The following is an 18,350-nucleotide window of genomic DNA, read 5'->3' on the forward strand; positions in this document are numbered from 1 at the left end:
AAATACCAGCTACTTACCATGTAAAATAAATCATCCCTCAAATCCTTCTAAAACTCCTCACTCTCATCTTAAACCCATGCCTTCTTGTTTATGTATGCCTATCATGGGAAATAAGCTTCTGACTACCTAGCCTAATAATGCCCCTTATGGTTTTATATGGCTCTATCAGGCCTCCTTCACTCCAGGGAAAACGAGCCCTGCCTGCACAATCTCCGTCCATAAATAAAGTTTGTAAAGGGGTGAGAAATCCAGCCTGAGTTATCCTTCTGAACCCCCTTGAGGCTGCGAATGAAGAAGGTTCTCCTCCATTTCTCAGCCTCACTGATCCAGCCATCGCTCATTCCGAGGGACTTGAGAAAGGCAAAACATATTGGAGAGACAGCCCTACAGGCTTGAATCCTGTTTAAGAGGGCATGCGACCTGACCAGGAGTGACTGCAGTTTAATCACGGAGCCTCCAGAGCTGAATTCTTGGGATGACTTGGCCTGTGGTTCCCCAGAACAGAATGTGCTTATTTCAGTCAGTGTGGAGCTTTTATTTTGATCTCTCTTCAAGTGGCCCCTGGGGAGGAGGATGCGTGTTTGTCCACGTTGCTCCAAGCCTGGCTGACGCCCACCAAAGGCAAGTGTCCATCAGGCAGGGCCAGTCTGATGAGCACATACAGCTGTAGGGGCCTTTGTTTCACCAACACACGTCGCTGTGAGCACACTGGCTCAGTCAGCAATATGTTTTTTGCTTAATAAGGCGTCCGGCTCAATTTACTTCATGCAGTGCTGTGGCAGCGATGGATGGGAATCCTAGAAATGCTCTGGATGCATTCGCTCATATTATGTGTCTGATTATTTTGGCTTATGTGATCGATGTAAATACAGGGTCCAGAGACAGGGAGCACTGTGCTCAGCACTTGTAATCGTAGCCAGCAAACAGGCCCTTCGGCCCAACTGATCTATGCTGCTGCATTTGGGACATAACCTTCCAAAAGTCTCTGAAGATCTATCCTGGGCCCAACATTGTGGTGCTATTAGAAGGAAGGCACAACAACAACTATATTTCATAAAGAGTTTGAAGACTTGGCATGTCACCAAACACGAGCAAATTTTTACAGGTGTACTGTGGAGAACATTTGAACTGGCTGCACCACCGTCTGGTATGGAGGGGCCACCGCATGGGATTGGAAAAAGTTGCAATTTCAGCCTGCTCCATCGTGGGTACTGGCCTTCCCAGCATCGAGGACATCTTCAAAAGGTGATACCTCAAACAGGCTGCATCCATCATTAAGGACCCTCATCACCCAGGACTGACCCTTCCTCAGCAATCTCTGCCTCCACATTGACAACGGTTACCATGGCAATCAAAAATAGGAAGTTCTTCAGATTAACCCCCCCCCCCCAGTGGTTTAAAGGGGATGACAAGCCCAAAGAGGTGATAGGTGCCGTTCCGAAGTTAAATATTCCTCAAGCATTCCTTGGGGAATGAGGAGAATTTGCTTCTACCCCAGTCCTTGGGTAACTGATGGGGCAATGGCTGCTGAAGATGGGTTTGATGAGGCCATGGCTGCCCTATTGTATGCTGCCTTGTCATGGAGTGGTCCAGCATGGAGAAAAGGCCATTGTGGCCTCTGTCTGCTGCTGTTTCAGACTTCCTCAGTGCCTTGACCAAGTGCTTTCCCATTCAGATCGCAGGTCAGGGTCTCCTAAGAGCGAATGGGGAGTGGGTGGTTTGGGCAAGATGGATAGTGTGAAGTCAAAATTCCTCTGTGTTTCTGAATAGCTGTAGGTTGTCGCTGCTGTTAACGGCTCGATTGTGAAAATGTGGCAAGTGCGCATGTGGCCGATTGATCAGGCAGTGGGTTGATTTGGTCTCCCTGTGCGGAAGGCCCTCTCTTTTTGCACAGGCTTTCGAGTGAGCACGTTCTCGTCTCAGCTGGCCTGGTTCGTTGCTCCCGCACTATAAGTTACCCAGTGTGTACGCTGGCTCACACGACTCAGTAAAAACATTTAATCCTACAACGTTCTCGCTCCGCGCATACGTAACAGGAGTGCACTGATGGAGGATTGCGTGGAAATGATGCGGAGGGGGAAACTGCCTTTCAGCCCGATGAGTCTGTGCCTCAAGCACCCAATTGCTCTAATCCCTTTTTATTCTGCTCACAGTCCATCAACTGCCCCCTGATTCTGCCACTCACCTACTGTAAATATCAACGGTCAATGAGCCTAGCATCCTACTTCCAACCATCAGTTTGCCATGTTCGATCTGGAGAGCACTGGATATGAACTGGAAATTAGGTGGTATTGTCTGTCTGCCTTCGGGGTGCTCAGACGAAGTGTGGGGCAGGAGAGACATTTCCTGAGCAATGTACCCCTTTCCCATCTGATTTTAAGAGCAAACACGAGGAAATCTGCAGATGCTGGAAATTCAAATCTTTTACTATCTTTCCTTTCGGTTAGTCCTGACAAAGTGTCTCGGCCCGAAACGTCGACAGCGCTTCTCCCTATAGATGCTGCCTGGCCTGCTGTGTTCCACCAACATTTTGTCTGTGTTGTTGTTCCCATCTGATTTAGTCTTTTTCTCTGTGACCTTTGCTCTGATTGAACCAGCCTTGGTGTAATTCAGTGCAGGATGACCAAGTTTACAAAATGATGAAGTGGAACCTCTGCTGTTCGACGTAAGAGTAGGCTATATGGTTGCGTCACTCCACTGTGGGTAGCTATGGTCATAAACAGGTCTCACTCTCCGGCTGTACAACAGGCATAGCCGCACGTCAGCCCCACGGTGCTGATCTTTGGTCACCCGGTGCCGAGAGGAGTGGGTGAGATGGGGGAACCTTCTAGTTAGCTTGCTCCTGGGCCTGGACTGGGGAGCCACTCATGAACCCAGGTGACAGAGCTGATTGCCTGCCCCTCTTTCCAGAGTTAAATCCATGCCTGTGTGTCCCGTGAGAAGGAGCACATGGTATCCATGGGTACATTAGGGAGATTTCCAAGACCACAGGGGCTCGAGTGCATTCTGGATAGAGATGACTGTGTTGCAACTTGAAGCCATTGACTGTAAATAGATTGCCCCATGGAATACTGTGGCATTGTAATGGTGTGAATCACTGTATAAACTTCCTTTGGAAAAAGAGCAAAAAATGTCCAGGGATGTTCTGTGAGAGACTGAGCCCACTCTGGGCAGCAAGGTTCCAAACTTCACTGGCAATGATGGTGTAAAGCTGGGAGCAAGGGTCCAATGATGGTGTAAAGCTGGGAGCAAGGGTCCTCTGAATACATCAGGCCTGACTTCCTGATGCTGATGGTGAGCAAATGGAGCAGCTGCTGCCTCGTAGCTCCAATGCCCTGGGTTCGATGTTGCTTGTGTGATGTTTGCATTTTTCCCTGTGACTGCGTGGGCGTATTTTGGTTTCCTTCCATGTCGCAAAGGTGTGCAGTTAGGTGGGTTTACTGGCCACTGTGTGGCACCCCTGCTTGTGTAGGTGAGTGGCAGAGTTTGGGGAGCTGATGGGGAGAATAAAACGGGATTGGTATTGAACTTGTGTGAATGAGTGGTTGAGGGTCAGCCCAGCCTCAGTGGGCTGAAGGGCCAGTTCCCAAGCCATATCTCTCTGTGACTCTATTGCCCTTGTAGGGTGGGACGCAAGGAAGGTTCTGCCAGTGCTAGTCACAGTCAAGTGGCTGCACTGAGACAACAGGCGGGTCATCAGTTGAGACAGGCTCCACCTCAAAGAGGGACTTGAGTTGTTGATGAACAAAATGGGAGGGACTTATTCCTTTCATACTAACTGCCAGTCGGACCTCCCCATGCACAGCAGTGTCACTAGCCGACTCCGTGGCATTGGGGTGGCTTATTTACATAAAGTGGTGGCATCCAGCCTGGAGAGTCCAAACCTTGTTGAGAGCTGGACATGCTGTATGAGCTTGAGTTGACTGGGAGATACTGGGAAGGCAATGTCTGTCAGCACTGGGCACTGGAACATGTATCAGCATCAGCAGGGACAATGGTTGAAGTTTCTAGGACAGGCTCTTCTCCTACTCAGTAGCATTGACCTCAGAGTCTGCAATCACAGCCCCAATCTATGCATAATCATAGCTTTCTGAACAATTCTTTTTTTCCTCCTCCTATTTTTTTACAGTCTTTCTTTTCAGTCTGGAGCAGTTCCTGATTCATCTTTTGTCTGAGATATTTCAATAACTACACAAAGACAGGTTGTTAGATAGTCTCCTATACCCTGTGTTCTTTGCAACTTTGTGGTGGCATTTATCCAGAGCGTGTCCCCAGGCTTTGAGCCATCATGCTATGTTATCCCCGGCTGCTGTAACTCCTCAACTTTCAAAAACGTTCTCAAAAACAGACTTTCACTATAGCGCTGTTAACATTTTGGGGAACCTGGCTTTGACCAGATGGGTGAGGGCACATTCAAAGGAATGTGCAGGGCACGTTTCTTTTGCACATAGATTAATGGGTGACTGGAATGTGCTGCCAGAGGTGAAGGGACAACCAATTCTGATAGGGATGGTTTAAGGACTCTTAAATATGCACCTGAATGTGCAGAGAGTGGAGGGATATGGACATTATGAAGGCAGAATTAACTAGTTTACATTTACTTATTAGTTTGAGTAATTCAGCACAACATTGTGGCTGAAGAGCTTGTTCCTTTGCTGTGCTGTTCCATGCTCTATGTTCTATTTACAAAAAGTCTTTTCTTGTTTTAAGGAATAGTGCAGTACTCTCCATGTAGAAAGACACTGTACCAATATGACTATAATGCATATCATTTTGCCTTTTCCTCTTGAAATGTTTTCAGGAAGCATGTTTTCTTTCATAAACTGAGGATTGTTTTGTATGTGCTGTGTGGGCTCGGACTGGTTATACACATGAACACCAGCCCGTCTTTGCCTTTCAGATGTTGGTTGGTTAGTTTGTGGATTTGATTCTTTCATTCTTTAACTTTCCAGACTCCGACCTTTATCCACGCCTCTTCTCATTCCAGGTTAGTCCAGGAAGCAAGGCGGCTCAGGCAAACATCAACCAAGGAGATACCATCATGGCCATCGATGGGGTCAGCACAGAGGGCATGACCCACCTGGACTGTCAGAATAAGATCAAGTCAGCCACCTATGCCCTGAACCTGAGCCTCCAGAAGTAGGTGCAGACTTGTTACTGTGTTGGGAATGGACGTGGTGGGTGGAGAATGCAGTGGCAATTCAGGGGGCAAAGGTGGGCAGCCATGTTGTCAAAAGTTGGAGAGGTTGAAGCCTCAGATGGGAGAGAAAGGCTGAGATAGATCATGTGGCACCATTGACTTCCTCAGGGTCTGCATGGGGTATTGACTTCTATTAAGCTTGTTCGGGTGTTTTGTGCCAACTTGATTGTCAGATTTTAAAATCAACATGTTAGATATATTTGAATCCACTATTGAGTCATCATAGCCTGGGATCCTGTGCAACTTCTGTTCGTAGAGTCACACAGGACTATTGGCCCAACAGGTCCATGCCAACCAAGGTACTCACCGGGCTTCTCCCGTTCGCCTGCGTTTGGTCAGTAACCCTCAGAAACATGTTCTTGTGTGTTGCACAAAATTCCAAATTGACATCTGCAATATTGATAAAAACATGGCACACAGCTCCAGCAGCTGTCTGCAACAATTAAATGAACCTGTTTGTCATTCCTGTATCATGAGAGTGGCCGAGTTTGTCACTTTACACATATCTTCAGTCTGTAAACTTCGCTTCACATTTTGCATCATCTTGTTTTGGGTTTGTGGACCACATAGCGATTGTCAGGTGGCAACTGAGGAGTTTCATTTTTTGGATGCTGATGTTATTGATCTGAGGTTCTTCAGTAGTCAAGAATAAGGCATAAAACATGTTGCTCACTCTCATTTATTATGTGCTAAGAGAGCAGAGAGATTGGGAAAGGAGAACAGTGGAAAAAACAGAGACTAGTAGCAAGGAAAGGCAACAGCGGGAGAGGAACAAAGGAAAGAGAGAGAGCCAATGTTTTCTGCTCGTATTGTACTAGTTTGTTTATTCTATTGAATTTCCGGAGATTACGTTCTATTCAAATTCTGTAGATAAGAGTTACCAATCAGATAGCCCCTATTCATTTAATGCAATACCCAAGAAGCTTCCAGAATAGTACAGAAGAACTGTAACCATTAGGAAGCGCACAATTTCATATACATAAATAAATATATAAAAATGCAAACAAGCATAAGGAAGTTAAACTGCAAAGAAAGTAACAATTATGCAGTGTAATTCCAACACATTTAGAGTCAATACATTTGAAAATTCAGTGGCAGAAAAACGTGTATCTACGCTAATAATAAAACAATCAGAAGTTCACCTGAGTTCTGGAAATATCAAAGGGTATTCATAGAATTATGTCATTGTTAGTTAGATTGTCTTGATAAATAGGCACATTTATGCAAGTTTGAACTATTCTGTTAGTGATCTCCCTTGATAATTATGATAAAGCGTATCAGGACAAATACTTTGACTTATAATATTGAGTAACCCCAGCTTCCAAGACTCAGATGAATGCAGTCAAAGAAATTCCATCCATCTGATTGATGTACAGTGTTTTATCTGGTTCTTTATGGGTATGATCAGCCAAATCAGTTTTGTCTTCAGACTCGTCAGGTATGTAAGTACAACACTCCTTGCATGTTCCTCCCTTAACTGCAAAGAGAAGATAATGATTTTGATAAACCATCTAGTGCTTGGTGACCATTTCTGTTGTTACTTTCCCCAAGGCATCAGCAGTGTCGTTTCCATTTTCTAAAGCCGCAGCCACCTGTTGTACACCTTTCAACACCATTAAATGGGAATAAAATTGATGCAAAACAAGTTCCTTCTGGAATGTCTCATTTGCTTCTCGACTCAGGATGTAAAGTCTGTGTACGTCTCATAGCAAGAAATACATACCCCAACTAACAAGATCCTAATCAGTGAGGTGGAAGAGAGATGTAGGCTCCATTTCCATACATAAAGTACTGCACATATTATTCCATGGACTTAGACCATTTCTTAGTACTTGACAGGAACTTTGTTGAACTGTAATATTTTTCTGATGGATATCTTCAATGAAAATACCAGAGTTACTGCCTCATTTCAAACAGTGTAAGGAATAATTGCATAAATTATGGAATGGTACCTTCTGAACTCAAGCACAAGATAACTTTTATAGTGAACACTTGAAAAGATTTAATAGCTTTGTCATCAACATTAGATTCAGATACAGAAATATTTCAGTATAATTCACAAATAGGGTCAGATATGATATGATTCCCTAAATCATGCTGATTATATTTACATGTATAATCCAGATCAAAACAGTGTGTGTGGGGGGGGGGGGGGGAATGAACTTCTCTCTTGAGAGTAATTCCTTGCCATGATGATGTAGTAGTCAACTAATTTAACAGGAGAATAGCTTGAAATCTACTGTTGTCCCCTTCCCCTACCCCCCACCTCCCTTCCTTCAAATTCCATCCAACATTAGATGACTTTAAATGGGGAATTTCATTCCTTAACAGAGCAATTGTATTATAGAAAACCTTTCTCATCCAGTTCTAAGTTCTTTTTGCTGGGAGATGGGATGTTGGTCCATATCACATACAGTGTATACATCTATCTCAGCTGTTCCAGTGAGCACATTCCGAGTTTGTGTAGTCCTCTCATCTGTCTCCAAATGACCGCATGATTTTCCAAGTGGGAGGCTTGGCACTGTGTAAGGAACAGGATTAATTTGTATTTTACCTCTAAGTTTACCATTTGATTTACTCAACGTCTCAAATCCTTCACATGCATGTTTAGGCAGAATTCTAACTTGGAGGCCTTCAGTCATAATCCCACAGACAGTAACACCAATACCAAATGTCTGAATCATGCTTACTGAACAGGAATACAATTGCAATACAGTACAATAGTTCCATAAACACAAGAGATTCTGCAGATGCTGGAAATCTTGAGCAACACACACAAAATGGTGGAGGAACCTAGCAAGTCAGGCATCATCTACAAAGGAGAAAAAGCAGTCAATGTTTCAGGCCAAGACCCTTCTTCGGGGCGTCATCTTGGGCTGAAACGTCAACTGCTTATTTCCCTCCACAAATGCTGCTAGGCTTGCTGAGTTGCTCCAGCATTTTGCTCAAGGTTTCTGGCATCTGCAGAACTTTGTGTGAGAGAGAAACTAAAACTGAGAAGATTAAGAGATGTGGGCCTCAATTAAATTTATATATAAAAATCTCTCAGAAAGAAAATTCAGAAAGCAGAATTGAATATATTAAAGTGTGGGTGTTAGGACAAACCAGAAGTTTGTGACATTTTAAAGTGCCCATAAGTGAGAAGGTCCATTTAGTTCAATGCATGTCAATCAAATCTCAAACCATCACCCCTGCTTTCTAAGTGACATTGACTCCCAGGTAAGCAGTGCAATGATTTTAAAATACACATCCACCCATGGTCTTTTTTTCCTTACCTCTGAGTTTCTCTGCCTCTGCAGTGTTCCAAGATAGCTGTGCCACTCTATAAGCACTCCACAACCAGAGAAATTTATTGAGCAGTGTATGCCCTAACATCAAAATTCCCTCCTTAAACTGCTCCATCTTCCTACTTTGCTGCCCTTTTTCCACTTTTGACTCATCAGTTAGACTCTGACCCTAAGGATTCCCAAGTAACGCTTTGTTCACCATCCCCAAGAAGTATCTGAGCACTTAATTTATTGATTCCATTGTCTGAGCTTCTAATTGGTAAATTGGTTTATTATTGCACATATACTGAGGTACAGTGTAAAGCTCTGTTTTGCATGCCATCCATATAAATCATTTAACTACATCAGTATTGAGGTTGGTTGGTTGGCATCTGTCTGTCTTGAAGGACAATGGGTGATGATGATTTTCGTCACAAGCCTGGGTGGAAGGTATGGAGATCCTGAGATGCCCAGTTGTCAAAGGCCTCCTCTCAGCCTCACCAGTGTAGTCCAAAGGAAAGCTTATGAAGCAATACGTTTGGCACCAACTTGGCGACAGAGCTTTGTCTCTCCCAAGGCTGTCCACAGGCAGTGGCGCTATTTACCCATAGCTAGGGATCTGGTGGGTCTGCATGCTACGTGTGCAGAGGCCAGATTTACAACTCCATCCTCTATAGTTCAGCCTGAGTCCGAAAGGAGTTCAGTTTCCGTGTGTTGCCAGTGAGGAGGCACTACATGAGGCTTGCTGTTGGAGAGTCTGTGTACTGGCAGGGAGAGACTTACACATTCAGCTCTCCTGTTCACAAGACTGCCAGCCAGTGGTGGAAGCAGACAGTGAGAGCGACAAGCACTACCCACTACACTACCACACCAGATGCATCACGACAACCATTTTCACACCAGTATTGAGGTAGTAGAAAGGAAAAGCAAAGGCAGAATCCCAGAATACAGTGTTTTATTTGCAGTGAATAGGCAGCGCAAGTAGTCGACAGAGTACAAGGACATGATGAGGTAGATATGAGGTTAAGGATTATTCAGCAGTCTTATAACTGCAGGGTACAAGCTGTCCTTGAGCCTGGTGGTATGTGTTTTCAGGCTTCTGCAATGAAGTTCAAAGATTAAAGCATAATCTAAGAAGATTAAGGGATTTGTCAAGGGAAATAGATCAAAACTTTCTTTGTGTGTGAGGAATCAGAGTGGGTCTTGGGTCTGAAAGCCTCTTATAGATACCAGCATTGTGCCTCCCTCTTCCTCATTCAGCACAATGAGAACTGAGGACTCTCTCACCAGAGGGCCGAGGCAAACATAATTCAGTAAAATCATGGCATGAGAATAAGGAGTGAGCAGAGACCATTCAATCTTTCAAGGCTGCTGCTCCATTCCTTAAGATCAAAGCTGACCTCTTTGCTTAAGCCCCGTCTTCCTGCTCTGTCCCACTTCCCAAAATATCCAGAAACCCATGGATGTCCATAACTCATGGGCTGAGACCTCCGAAGATTTACTGTTCCACGTGTGAAGGAATACCTCTTCGTTGTGGTTCTGAACAGACTATCCCTTATTCTGGAACTGCGTCACAAGAGGATGCAGATGCTGCGAGCTCGAGCAAATATTGATCTGGTGGAAAATCTCAGCAAGTCAGGCAGCATCTGTGGAGGCAAAGGAATAGTTAGCATTTTGTGTTCGTTTCCTCTAAGACCATGAACCCCAGTTCCAGACTCCTCAACCTTGGGGAACGTCATCCCTGTTGAGCCCTGTAAGGAGTTCCAGGCAGGACATGTTGAGCCAAATGGATGCAGGCAAGTAGAGGATTGGGTTTGTTGAGCTGATTGATGCAGGCTCTCTGTGCAGGGTTTGTGCTCACCCCCACTCTGTTACAGTGCAGAGGCAGAGGGTCATTGGCTAAAGAGGAGGCACTTGCCAGGATTTATTCACGTACACGCTTATTCAGTTGTGTTTTCTTCTAGACTGGTCTCAAATTCTGTGGCACAGCTGGTAGAGCTGCTGTCTCACAGTGTAGGAAACCTGGGTTTGATCCTGATTGCCAGCACTGTCTGCCAATGTGGTAAACTATGTATACCTGTCTGGAAACACTCCTCTGCTGACTGCTCCTGTGGCTCCTCCCACAGACCCCTGTATAAAGGTGATTGGGGCACTGCTGCTCCCACAGTCGTCGAGATGTGGTGCTCCCTTTTTGCTGTTAATAAAAGCCTATCGTTCACTTCCAGTCTCCTAGAGTTATTGATGGTGCATCAGCCAGGAATTAATTCATTCTCTGACTACTCCAGTTCCCTCCCACATCTCAGACATGTGGGTCGATGGGTTCATTACAGTGAGTTATGGTTGTATGCTGCGCTGTGTAGATGTGACAGAACAGGTTGGCGATGCTAATTCACCCGCTAATCTTGCCCCTTTGCCCAGTTAGTCACACCTCCTCATTCTGTCCTTGGTCTAGTTTCCCCAGTAATTCACACACTTTACCCTCCCATTCTGCAGTTCTTGGGAGCTCACCATTTACACATGCCAACAGTAAAACAATTGCTAGCTTGGCTAATCAAAACAATCCCTTCAGCTAACGTGCTCATTAAATTAAGGACTTTAGACAGAGGCGTCCTAAGCAGTTACTTTCACTCACACTGGTACATCAGTTTGTAGACAGCAGAACAGCCCCAAAAGACCCAAGGGACAGTGTAGGTCATCCAAAAATAATGCCTGGGTTAGTGGGAGCAGGCGGACTGCACCCTATGCAGGCAGATGTAAGCCCTCAGTTTGGCTTTGGCGAGGGGTGTGGAGTTTGGATTTGACAGTTGGTGAATAGTTGTATTGGAAAGTTAATGACTAAGTGCGTCTTGGAGAAAGCCTCTAGATTTGTAAATTTTTGTGCATATTTGTTTTCATTTGTCTATTTGTAAATACCTTTTCTCTTCACAACTTTTGGGCAGCGTTTGCTCTTTTTTTTCACCTGGTACTAAATAAACCCCTTGCTGTTGCGACTTACCACCTGATTTTTTTTTCCCACTGGTGACCTCCGTCGGGCACACTTACCCACAGCTGAGAGCGAGATGTGACAGATGGTGACAGCAATGGTATGGTAAGCCAAGAAGGGGTGAAGATGTCGACAAGAGCTGGGCCGCGCTGACGGAAGACCAGAGTTAAACCATATGCTCCAGGGATGGAGTCTCATGAGGACAGGCAGTGGGGCAGGATGGAGTCCAAGGAAGAGCAGGTGGTCCAAGGTGTGGCTGCAGGGTTTGTGGTGTTGTATCTCTCCCTGCCACAGATACGGCGTAGAATCAGCTCAACTCACATTGAGATATTGGAGAGAAGATCCAATTCTGAATCAGCAATGAATATCACTAAATCAAGATTGTGTACTTCTCTTACACCTCTTTCTTCTTTCTTTATCAATATTTTTATTGATTTAAAAAAGAGCATATATATAAGCAAGAGAATTATCTCAAATATATATATCAATAAGAATACATACAGAAGGTGAAATAAACATTATCAAAATCATGCATAGTTTTAATCTGATATAGAATGTATAATAAGGAAAAAGATAATTCTCCTCTTATCAATTCATAAAAAGAAAAAAAGACTTCTTGAAATTTTTATATGGGAAACCCCCCCACTATTCTCTACAAACAAAAACAAAGGAAGAGAGTCAGTACAAAAATCAATAAACTTAATAATCTTACACGTCTTATACCTGCGCCAAGCCCCTCTCAGACCCTTGAGGCTGTGGTTGTACCTGTCTGTAAGGCAGGGGTTGCCTGGGTATCCTTTTGTGTAAAGAGCCTGTAAGTGTACACGTATATCAGATGTCATCTCACTTTTGCCCAGTATAACTACAGTGAAACATTCTTGACTGTAGGCTCAAAGCACTGTAATTAAAGCAATGTATCATTTGTCTTTTAATTGCTTGCTTGCACCCGCATGTTGGCCTTGAGTGACTGTGTACAGGAATACTCGGGACCCTGTCAACATCAGTTTACCTAGTCTCTCCCCCTTTGAAAATACACTGTGATTTGGTGTTTTGTACACAAGTTGATAAGATGACATTGTTCCTTTATAATTCTGCATCTGCCCTTGGCCATTCAGTCGCTTGTCTGAATTTATAACTCGAGGTTCTGCAGATGCTGGAAATCCGAGCAATACACACAAAGTGCCGGAGTAACTCAGTAAGTGAGGCAGCATCTGTGGAGGTGAATGAATAGTTGACATTTTGGGCCCAGACCTTTCATCAGGACTGGAAAGCAAGGTGGCAGAAGCCAGAATAAGATGGTGGGGGGAGTGGAAGGAGTACAAGCTGGCAGGTAATAGGCGACACCTGGTGGGGGGGGGTGGAATGTGGGTGTTGGAGGAAAGATGAAGTAAGAAGCTGGGAGGTGATAGGTGGAAAAGGTAAAGGGCTGAAGAAGAAGGAAGCTAATAGGAGAGGACAGTGGACCATGGAAGAAAGGGAAGGAAGAGTAAGGAGAAGTGCAGATGAGGAAGAAGGGCTGAGAGGAAAACCAGATTTGTGACTGGAAAAGGAGGAGAGAGGAGGAGAAATTATTGGAAGTTAGAGTAATCAATGTCCACGCCAACAGGTTGGAGGCTATCCAGATGGAATATGAGGTGTTGATCCTCCAACCTGTGTTTGGCCTCATCTTGGTAGTCAAGGAGGCCATGGACTAAAATTTCAGAATTGGAATGGGTAGCAACTGGAAGATCCTGTCTTTTGCAGTGGGCAGAGCAACAGTCCTCAAGAAACCGGTATTCCGATCTGTGTTGGGTCTCACTGATGTAGAAGAGGCCACGCTGGGAGCACCGGATACAGTAGATGATACTGACAGACTCATGCGTGAGGTGTTGCCTCACTGGACGGACTGTCTGAATTAACATGAAGCCTCTTCACGTCCTGCACCCTGCTCCCTATCCCAGCTAGTTTTGCATCATTAGCAAATGTGGAAATCTGATCATTGGGTTGCCTTGGGCAATCATTGATTTAGATATTAATAGCCAAGGTGATTATGTAAGGAAACCCACCATCCTTACTCTGTCTGAGTTACAGAGATTCCTGTCCTATATAAACATGATGTGCAGTCACAGTGTGGACCGAGGTTTCCAGGCAATAGTATGGCTGGATGTGAAGGGAAGTGAGAGGAGCAGAGAAACGATCAATGAAGTCATGGAATGGGAGTGATGGACCATTTCTTTGGTGGCTGACTTCCATCACGTGTAGCAAAGCGCCGGAGGAACTCAGCAGGTCAGGCAGCATCTGTGGAGGAAAATGGACAGTCAACATTTCAATCAAGGCCCTTCATGTGAATTCAGTCACTAAGTTCTTCCAATGTTTTGAGTGTTGCTCCCGATTTCAGTCTCTAGTGTCTCCATGTTCCGCCAGGTACTGCTGCTTATTCCAGCCCCACACAGTGGAAGATGAGACCATCATTTCACCCAGGAAATGTACCTACGTTTGCAACCCCATACCCCAGCACCGAACCATCCATTAGGATTGTGTGACAGAATCCCACTGAAATAAGGAATCTGAATGCACAGGGAAGTGATCAGCACAGGGGCATAGAATGTGGAACACCTTCTTCAGTGGTTTTGTGCTCTTTAGTTCAAATTCCACCAGTCACACATGGTTTGCTGTTGGATCATTCCCGGGGCAAATGGATCTGCCCAGCAATGCACGGGCCTGGGGCCTCACCCTGGGGCTGTGCCCCTATGCTGGCTTGGGTCCTCACCCTGGGGCGAGTCCATGTGCTGGTCTGGGGCCTCACCATGGGGGCTGGGCCCCTGTGCTGGTCTGGGGCCTCACCATGGGGGCTGGGCCCCTGTGCTGGTCTGGGTCCTCACCCTGGGGCGGGGCCCGGGCCCCTGTGCTGGTCTGGGGGCCTCACCATGGGGCTGGGCCCCTGTGCTGGTATGGGGGCCTCACCATAGGGCTGTGCCCCTGTGCTGGTATGGGGGCCTCACCATAGGGCTGAGCCCCTGTGCTGGTCTGGGGGCCTCACCATGGGGCTGGGCCCCTGTGCTGGTCTGGGGCCTCACCATGGGGCTGTGCCCCTGTGCTAGTCTGGGTCCTCACCCTGGGGCGGGGCCCGGGCCCCTGTGCTGGTCTGGGGGCCTCACCATGGGGCTGGGCCCCTGTGCTGATCTGGGGGCCTCACCAAGGGGCTGTGCCCCTGTGCTGGTATGGGGGCCTCACCATGGGGCTGTGCCCCTGTGCTGGTCTGGGGGCCTCACCATGGGGCTGGGCCCCTGTGCTGGTATGGGGGCTCACTCTGTGCTCTCCTCTCAGCTGTTGCTGCACCCTCACCGCTGATCATTTCTCTCACCACCCTCCCCCAACCATTCCAGCAGCCCAGACCCCACCCACCCAAACTTTTCCCAATGCCCCGCCATCCAGCCACAAGCTTACACCCCCCACCATCAGATTTCCTGAGGATCTTGACCATTTCTCCCCTTCCTCTGACTCACTCTGCCCCCATACCTCAGATTGTCACCTTTACCTATCAGTACAGCCCCAGAGGTTGACTCTCTCTGGCCACGACCCTGTCCCCAAAGGTGCAGCTGATGTTCAGCTGTGAGGCTTTTCACCCAGCAGGGCCACTGTAGCAGCAATTCCACTCCTGAGGTAGTGCACCCTGCAGCAGAGCGGCCAGCACTCACCAAGCTGTTGTAATTGAAACACAGCGATTATTGTTCTAACATTCCAAGGAAGATGATGAACTCTGATTATTGTAGTTATTTATTTCACATTGGAGTCTTCTCATATCACTGTTTCATATTAAATAAACTCACTGTTGGCCTTTCGGCTGACCCTCTGTTTGACGCTGGGTAGCTTTGACTGCATTCTGGCACGGAGTTCAATTGAGTCAACTGATTTGCAGAGCGATGCTCCTCTGAATCAACACAGATATCGGTACATTAGCCAGCTAGAAGCACACTTTATTGTAAGGAATATGAACTCCAAACTTGGGAGTAATGATTAACACCAACCCCCCTTCATTCTGCCTGGACATCCTCTGGAGGAGAAGTATCAGCAACAGATGTATTCACTGGCTGCCCTGCGATACTGGTTTCTTCTCTGGGAAGATTGTCTACTCTTTTCCAGTCTATAAGCCATGGTTATATGCAGTTCAATGTCAAACAATACTAACAAATGGGAATCTCACCTGGAGTCAAAATGCACCAATCTAGAGAGGTGGAGAGTTAATTCTGTGATCCCAGTCTCAGACTTTGATTCCAGGTCAGAAACAAACCCCTTGGCTTGACCAAACTCTGTTCCCTGAGAGGCCATCCTACAGTGGGTGTGACTTCTCAGGACTGGTCAAAGCAGCTGGTGGGACAGCTTAACCACAGGATTAGGAACAGATTTCTTGTATCTGCAATGGAGCCAAGGTGTCCCATCCACATCCCCGTGGCTTTTGCTGTCTGCTCTTGTGCTGTCATCGCAGACTCGTGGGCTGATCCAGTGGGCTAAACAGGAAACGGAATGAGATCATCAAAGTCAGTCACCAGGCTTTGGTTACATTGTGGGGTCAGCCACTCATTGAACAGGGTAATAGACTGATCGACCTTCCTCTTCACCAATCCCCACCTCCCATTCCCTTTTGTCCTGTGTTTTGTGAGGCTCTCCCCTTTGACCACAGAATATTCAATGGGGACAGGTTGGAGGATGCACAATAATTGAATTGAAATGCACTTTATGAAGGGGTGATGGGGACTGAGAGGTGGGGAATGACCTGCTTGTAAATAGGGGATTGAACACTGGGGGAGCTTCTAAACGGCAGCAGAAGCCAGCTTGGGATGGGTTGGATCTGGAGAGGCCTGTTAGAAGGGCAGCTGGTACATGACAGTGGAAATCTGTTGAATCCAGGATGAGAGAGTAGGGGCCAAAATCTTTCTCAGCGGGGCTGCAAGCTGCAGATCTAAGTATACACTCAGTGATCACTTTATTTGGTACACCTGCTCTTTAATTCAAATATCAAATCAACCAATCATGTGGCAGCAACTCAATGCATAAAAGTATAGACACGGTCAGGAGAACCAGTGGTTGTTCAGGTTAAACATCAGAATGGGGAAGAAATGTGATTTAAATAACTTTGACTGTGGAATGATTGTTGGTGCCAGACGGGGTGGTCTGAGTATCTCAGAAATTGCTGATCTCCTAGGATTTTCACGCTCAACAGTCTCTAGAGCTTACAAAGAATGATGCAAAAACAAAACAAAAATTCAGTGAGCGGCAGTTCAATGAGTGAAAGCACCTTGTTAATGAGAGAGGTCAGAGGAGAATGGCCAGACTGGTTCAAGCTACAGGGAGGCACCAGTAACTCAAGTAGCCATGTGTTAGAACAGTGATGTGCAGAAGAGCATCTCTGAACAAACAACACATTGAACTTTGAAGTGGATGGGCTACAGCAACAGAAGACAACAAACATACACACAGTGGCCACTTTATTAGATTTAGGTGGTTGGGTGGTGGAGGGGATGTGGCCTTAATTCAGGAGTGTGGAATGGGGGTTGTAAACTTGGTTGGTGGGGGATAGGGGATAGGATGAACAGGGGGAAGAAAAGGAGTAAAACCAAAGTTGTTTTTGGCATGTGAGAATAGCGACCTAAGGCTCATGTTGTTCACTACGTTAGACCATGATGTGGTGAGGCCACAGCTTCTGATTCACGTTGCCCCTGTTCTGCTGTGAGTCAGGTCATGAGCAGTGTATCTAGCCTTGTCAACTACTGTGGGTGCTTATATTCCCGGCTGCTTCAAGGGAGGATTTGGAGCAATGCTTTGAGCCTGGCCATTGACAGAGAGAATTGGAAGCTACTTTCAACTAGAACAGAAGGGCTTGTGCATAGTTTTATACAACATCCTAACAGAGAGTGATTTTGTTCTTTCAGATCAAGGCGCCCAGGTCCAATTCCCACTGCTTCTCTGAGAATGGATTCTCCAATGCCAGTGATTCCTCATCAGAAGGTAGGACTGGTCCCACCAAGTCTAGCTAGCGTAACTTCTGCAGTCAGTACAACCCTCAGTGCAAACTCCTGATCCACTCTGCCAGCTCAGCTAGTTACAGGTCGGGCTGTATGTGTTTACTGTCACTGTAGGAATGGGACTGGGAAGGAAATCTTCCACTTTCAGCAGCTAGTGTTGACTTTCTTGGACTTGGACTTCTGCCCAGGTCCTAGCCCCAAGAAGTGCAGTTACTCATCTGGGCCACCCTGCTGTACTGCCAACCTGTGAGCCCCATAACCGGCAAGGTCAGGCCAATATCGTCCTTCATGTGTCTCCAGAAGGATTTTTGTCTTCGCTGGTCTGAAAAGCCGGAATTGCCTGACACTCACAATGCATCCAGCTTTTGCAACTTTGTGGCCCTGAAACTGTGCTGCTTAAAGGGCAACACTTTAGCTGCTGGCCTGGTGCTTTATTGCTTGCTCTACATTTAAGACTGAGTTTTCCTTGCAGCTTCAGCCATCTCCCTGCACGTTAAGCCCATTGGTCTACCCTGAATACTTCTGTCAGAGATGAATGTTTACGTGTGTGACGAAGATGTGAGGGATGACACTTACTGCCACAGTGACCTGGTGGGAGGTGGCATTCAAGACTCATTAACCAAAGCCTTGCCCTCCCAGAGTTTATTGGGACTCAAGCGCATAGTTTGACTTCTCAAAGAAGCAACAATTACATGAGTTGGTCTTCAAGATGTTCCTCATTGCGCTGTAATTTGAGTTCATCCTCACACATGCCTCAACTGTGCAGCACTTTGTTGTTACTTGGAGGTCATACACCTTCTTTGCCTCCCTGCCTCAAAACCATTCTAGGCCACTGCTGCTGATCTCTGCCACTCCTCAAAATTTGCTGCTCACTGCAGGAAGTTACTTTGGCTCTCTTT

At 46.2% G+C, this 18,350-nt stretch overlaps 1 protein-coding gene across 1 annotated transcript in view; it reads left to right on the top strand.

Moving 5' to 3' along the window:
• The window catches only part of ldb3a (LIM domain binding 3a), a 166,422-nt gene that overhangs the window by 59,036 nt on the left and 89,036 nt on the right, over positions 1–18,350 (top strand). Inside the window, exons 3-4 of the mRNA XM_073025736.1 lie at positions 4,988–5,139; positions 17,359–17,434. Of these exons, the coding sequence (XP_072881837.1) occupies positions 4,988–5,139; positions 17,359–17,434 (228 nt within the window). The remainder of the gene's footprint in view (positions 1–4,987; positions 5,140–17,358; positions 17,435–18,350) is intronic.

Source organism: Hemitrygon akajei, chromosome 21 (assembly GCF_048418815.1).
Source record: "Hemitrygon akajei chromosome 21, sHemAka1.3, whole genome shotgun sequence".
Taxonomy (NCBI): Eukaryota; Metazoa; Chordata; class Chondrichthyes; order Myliobatiformes; family Dasyatidae; genus Hemitrygon; species Hemitrygon akajei.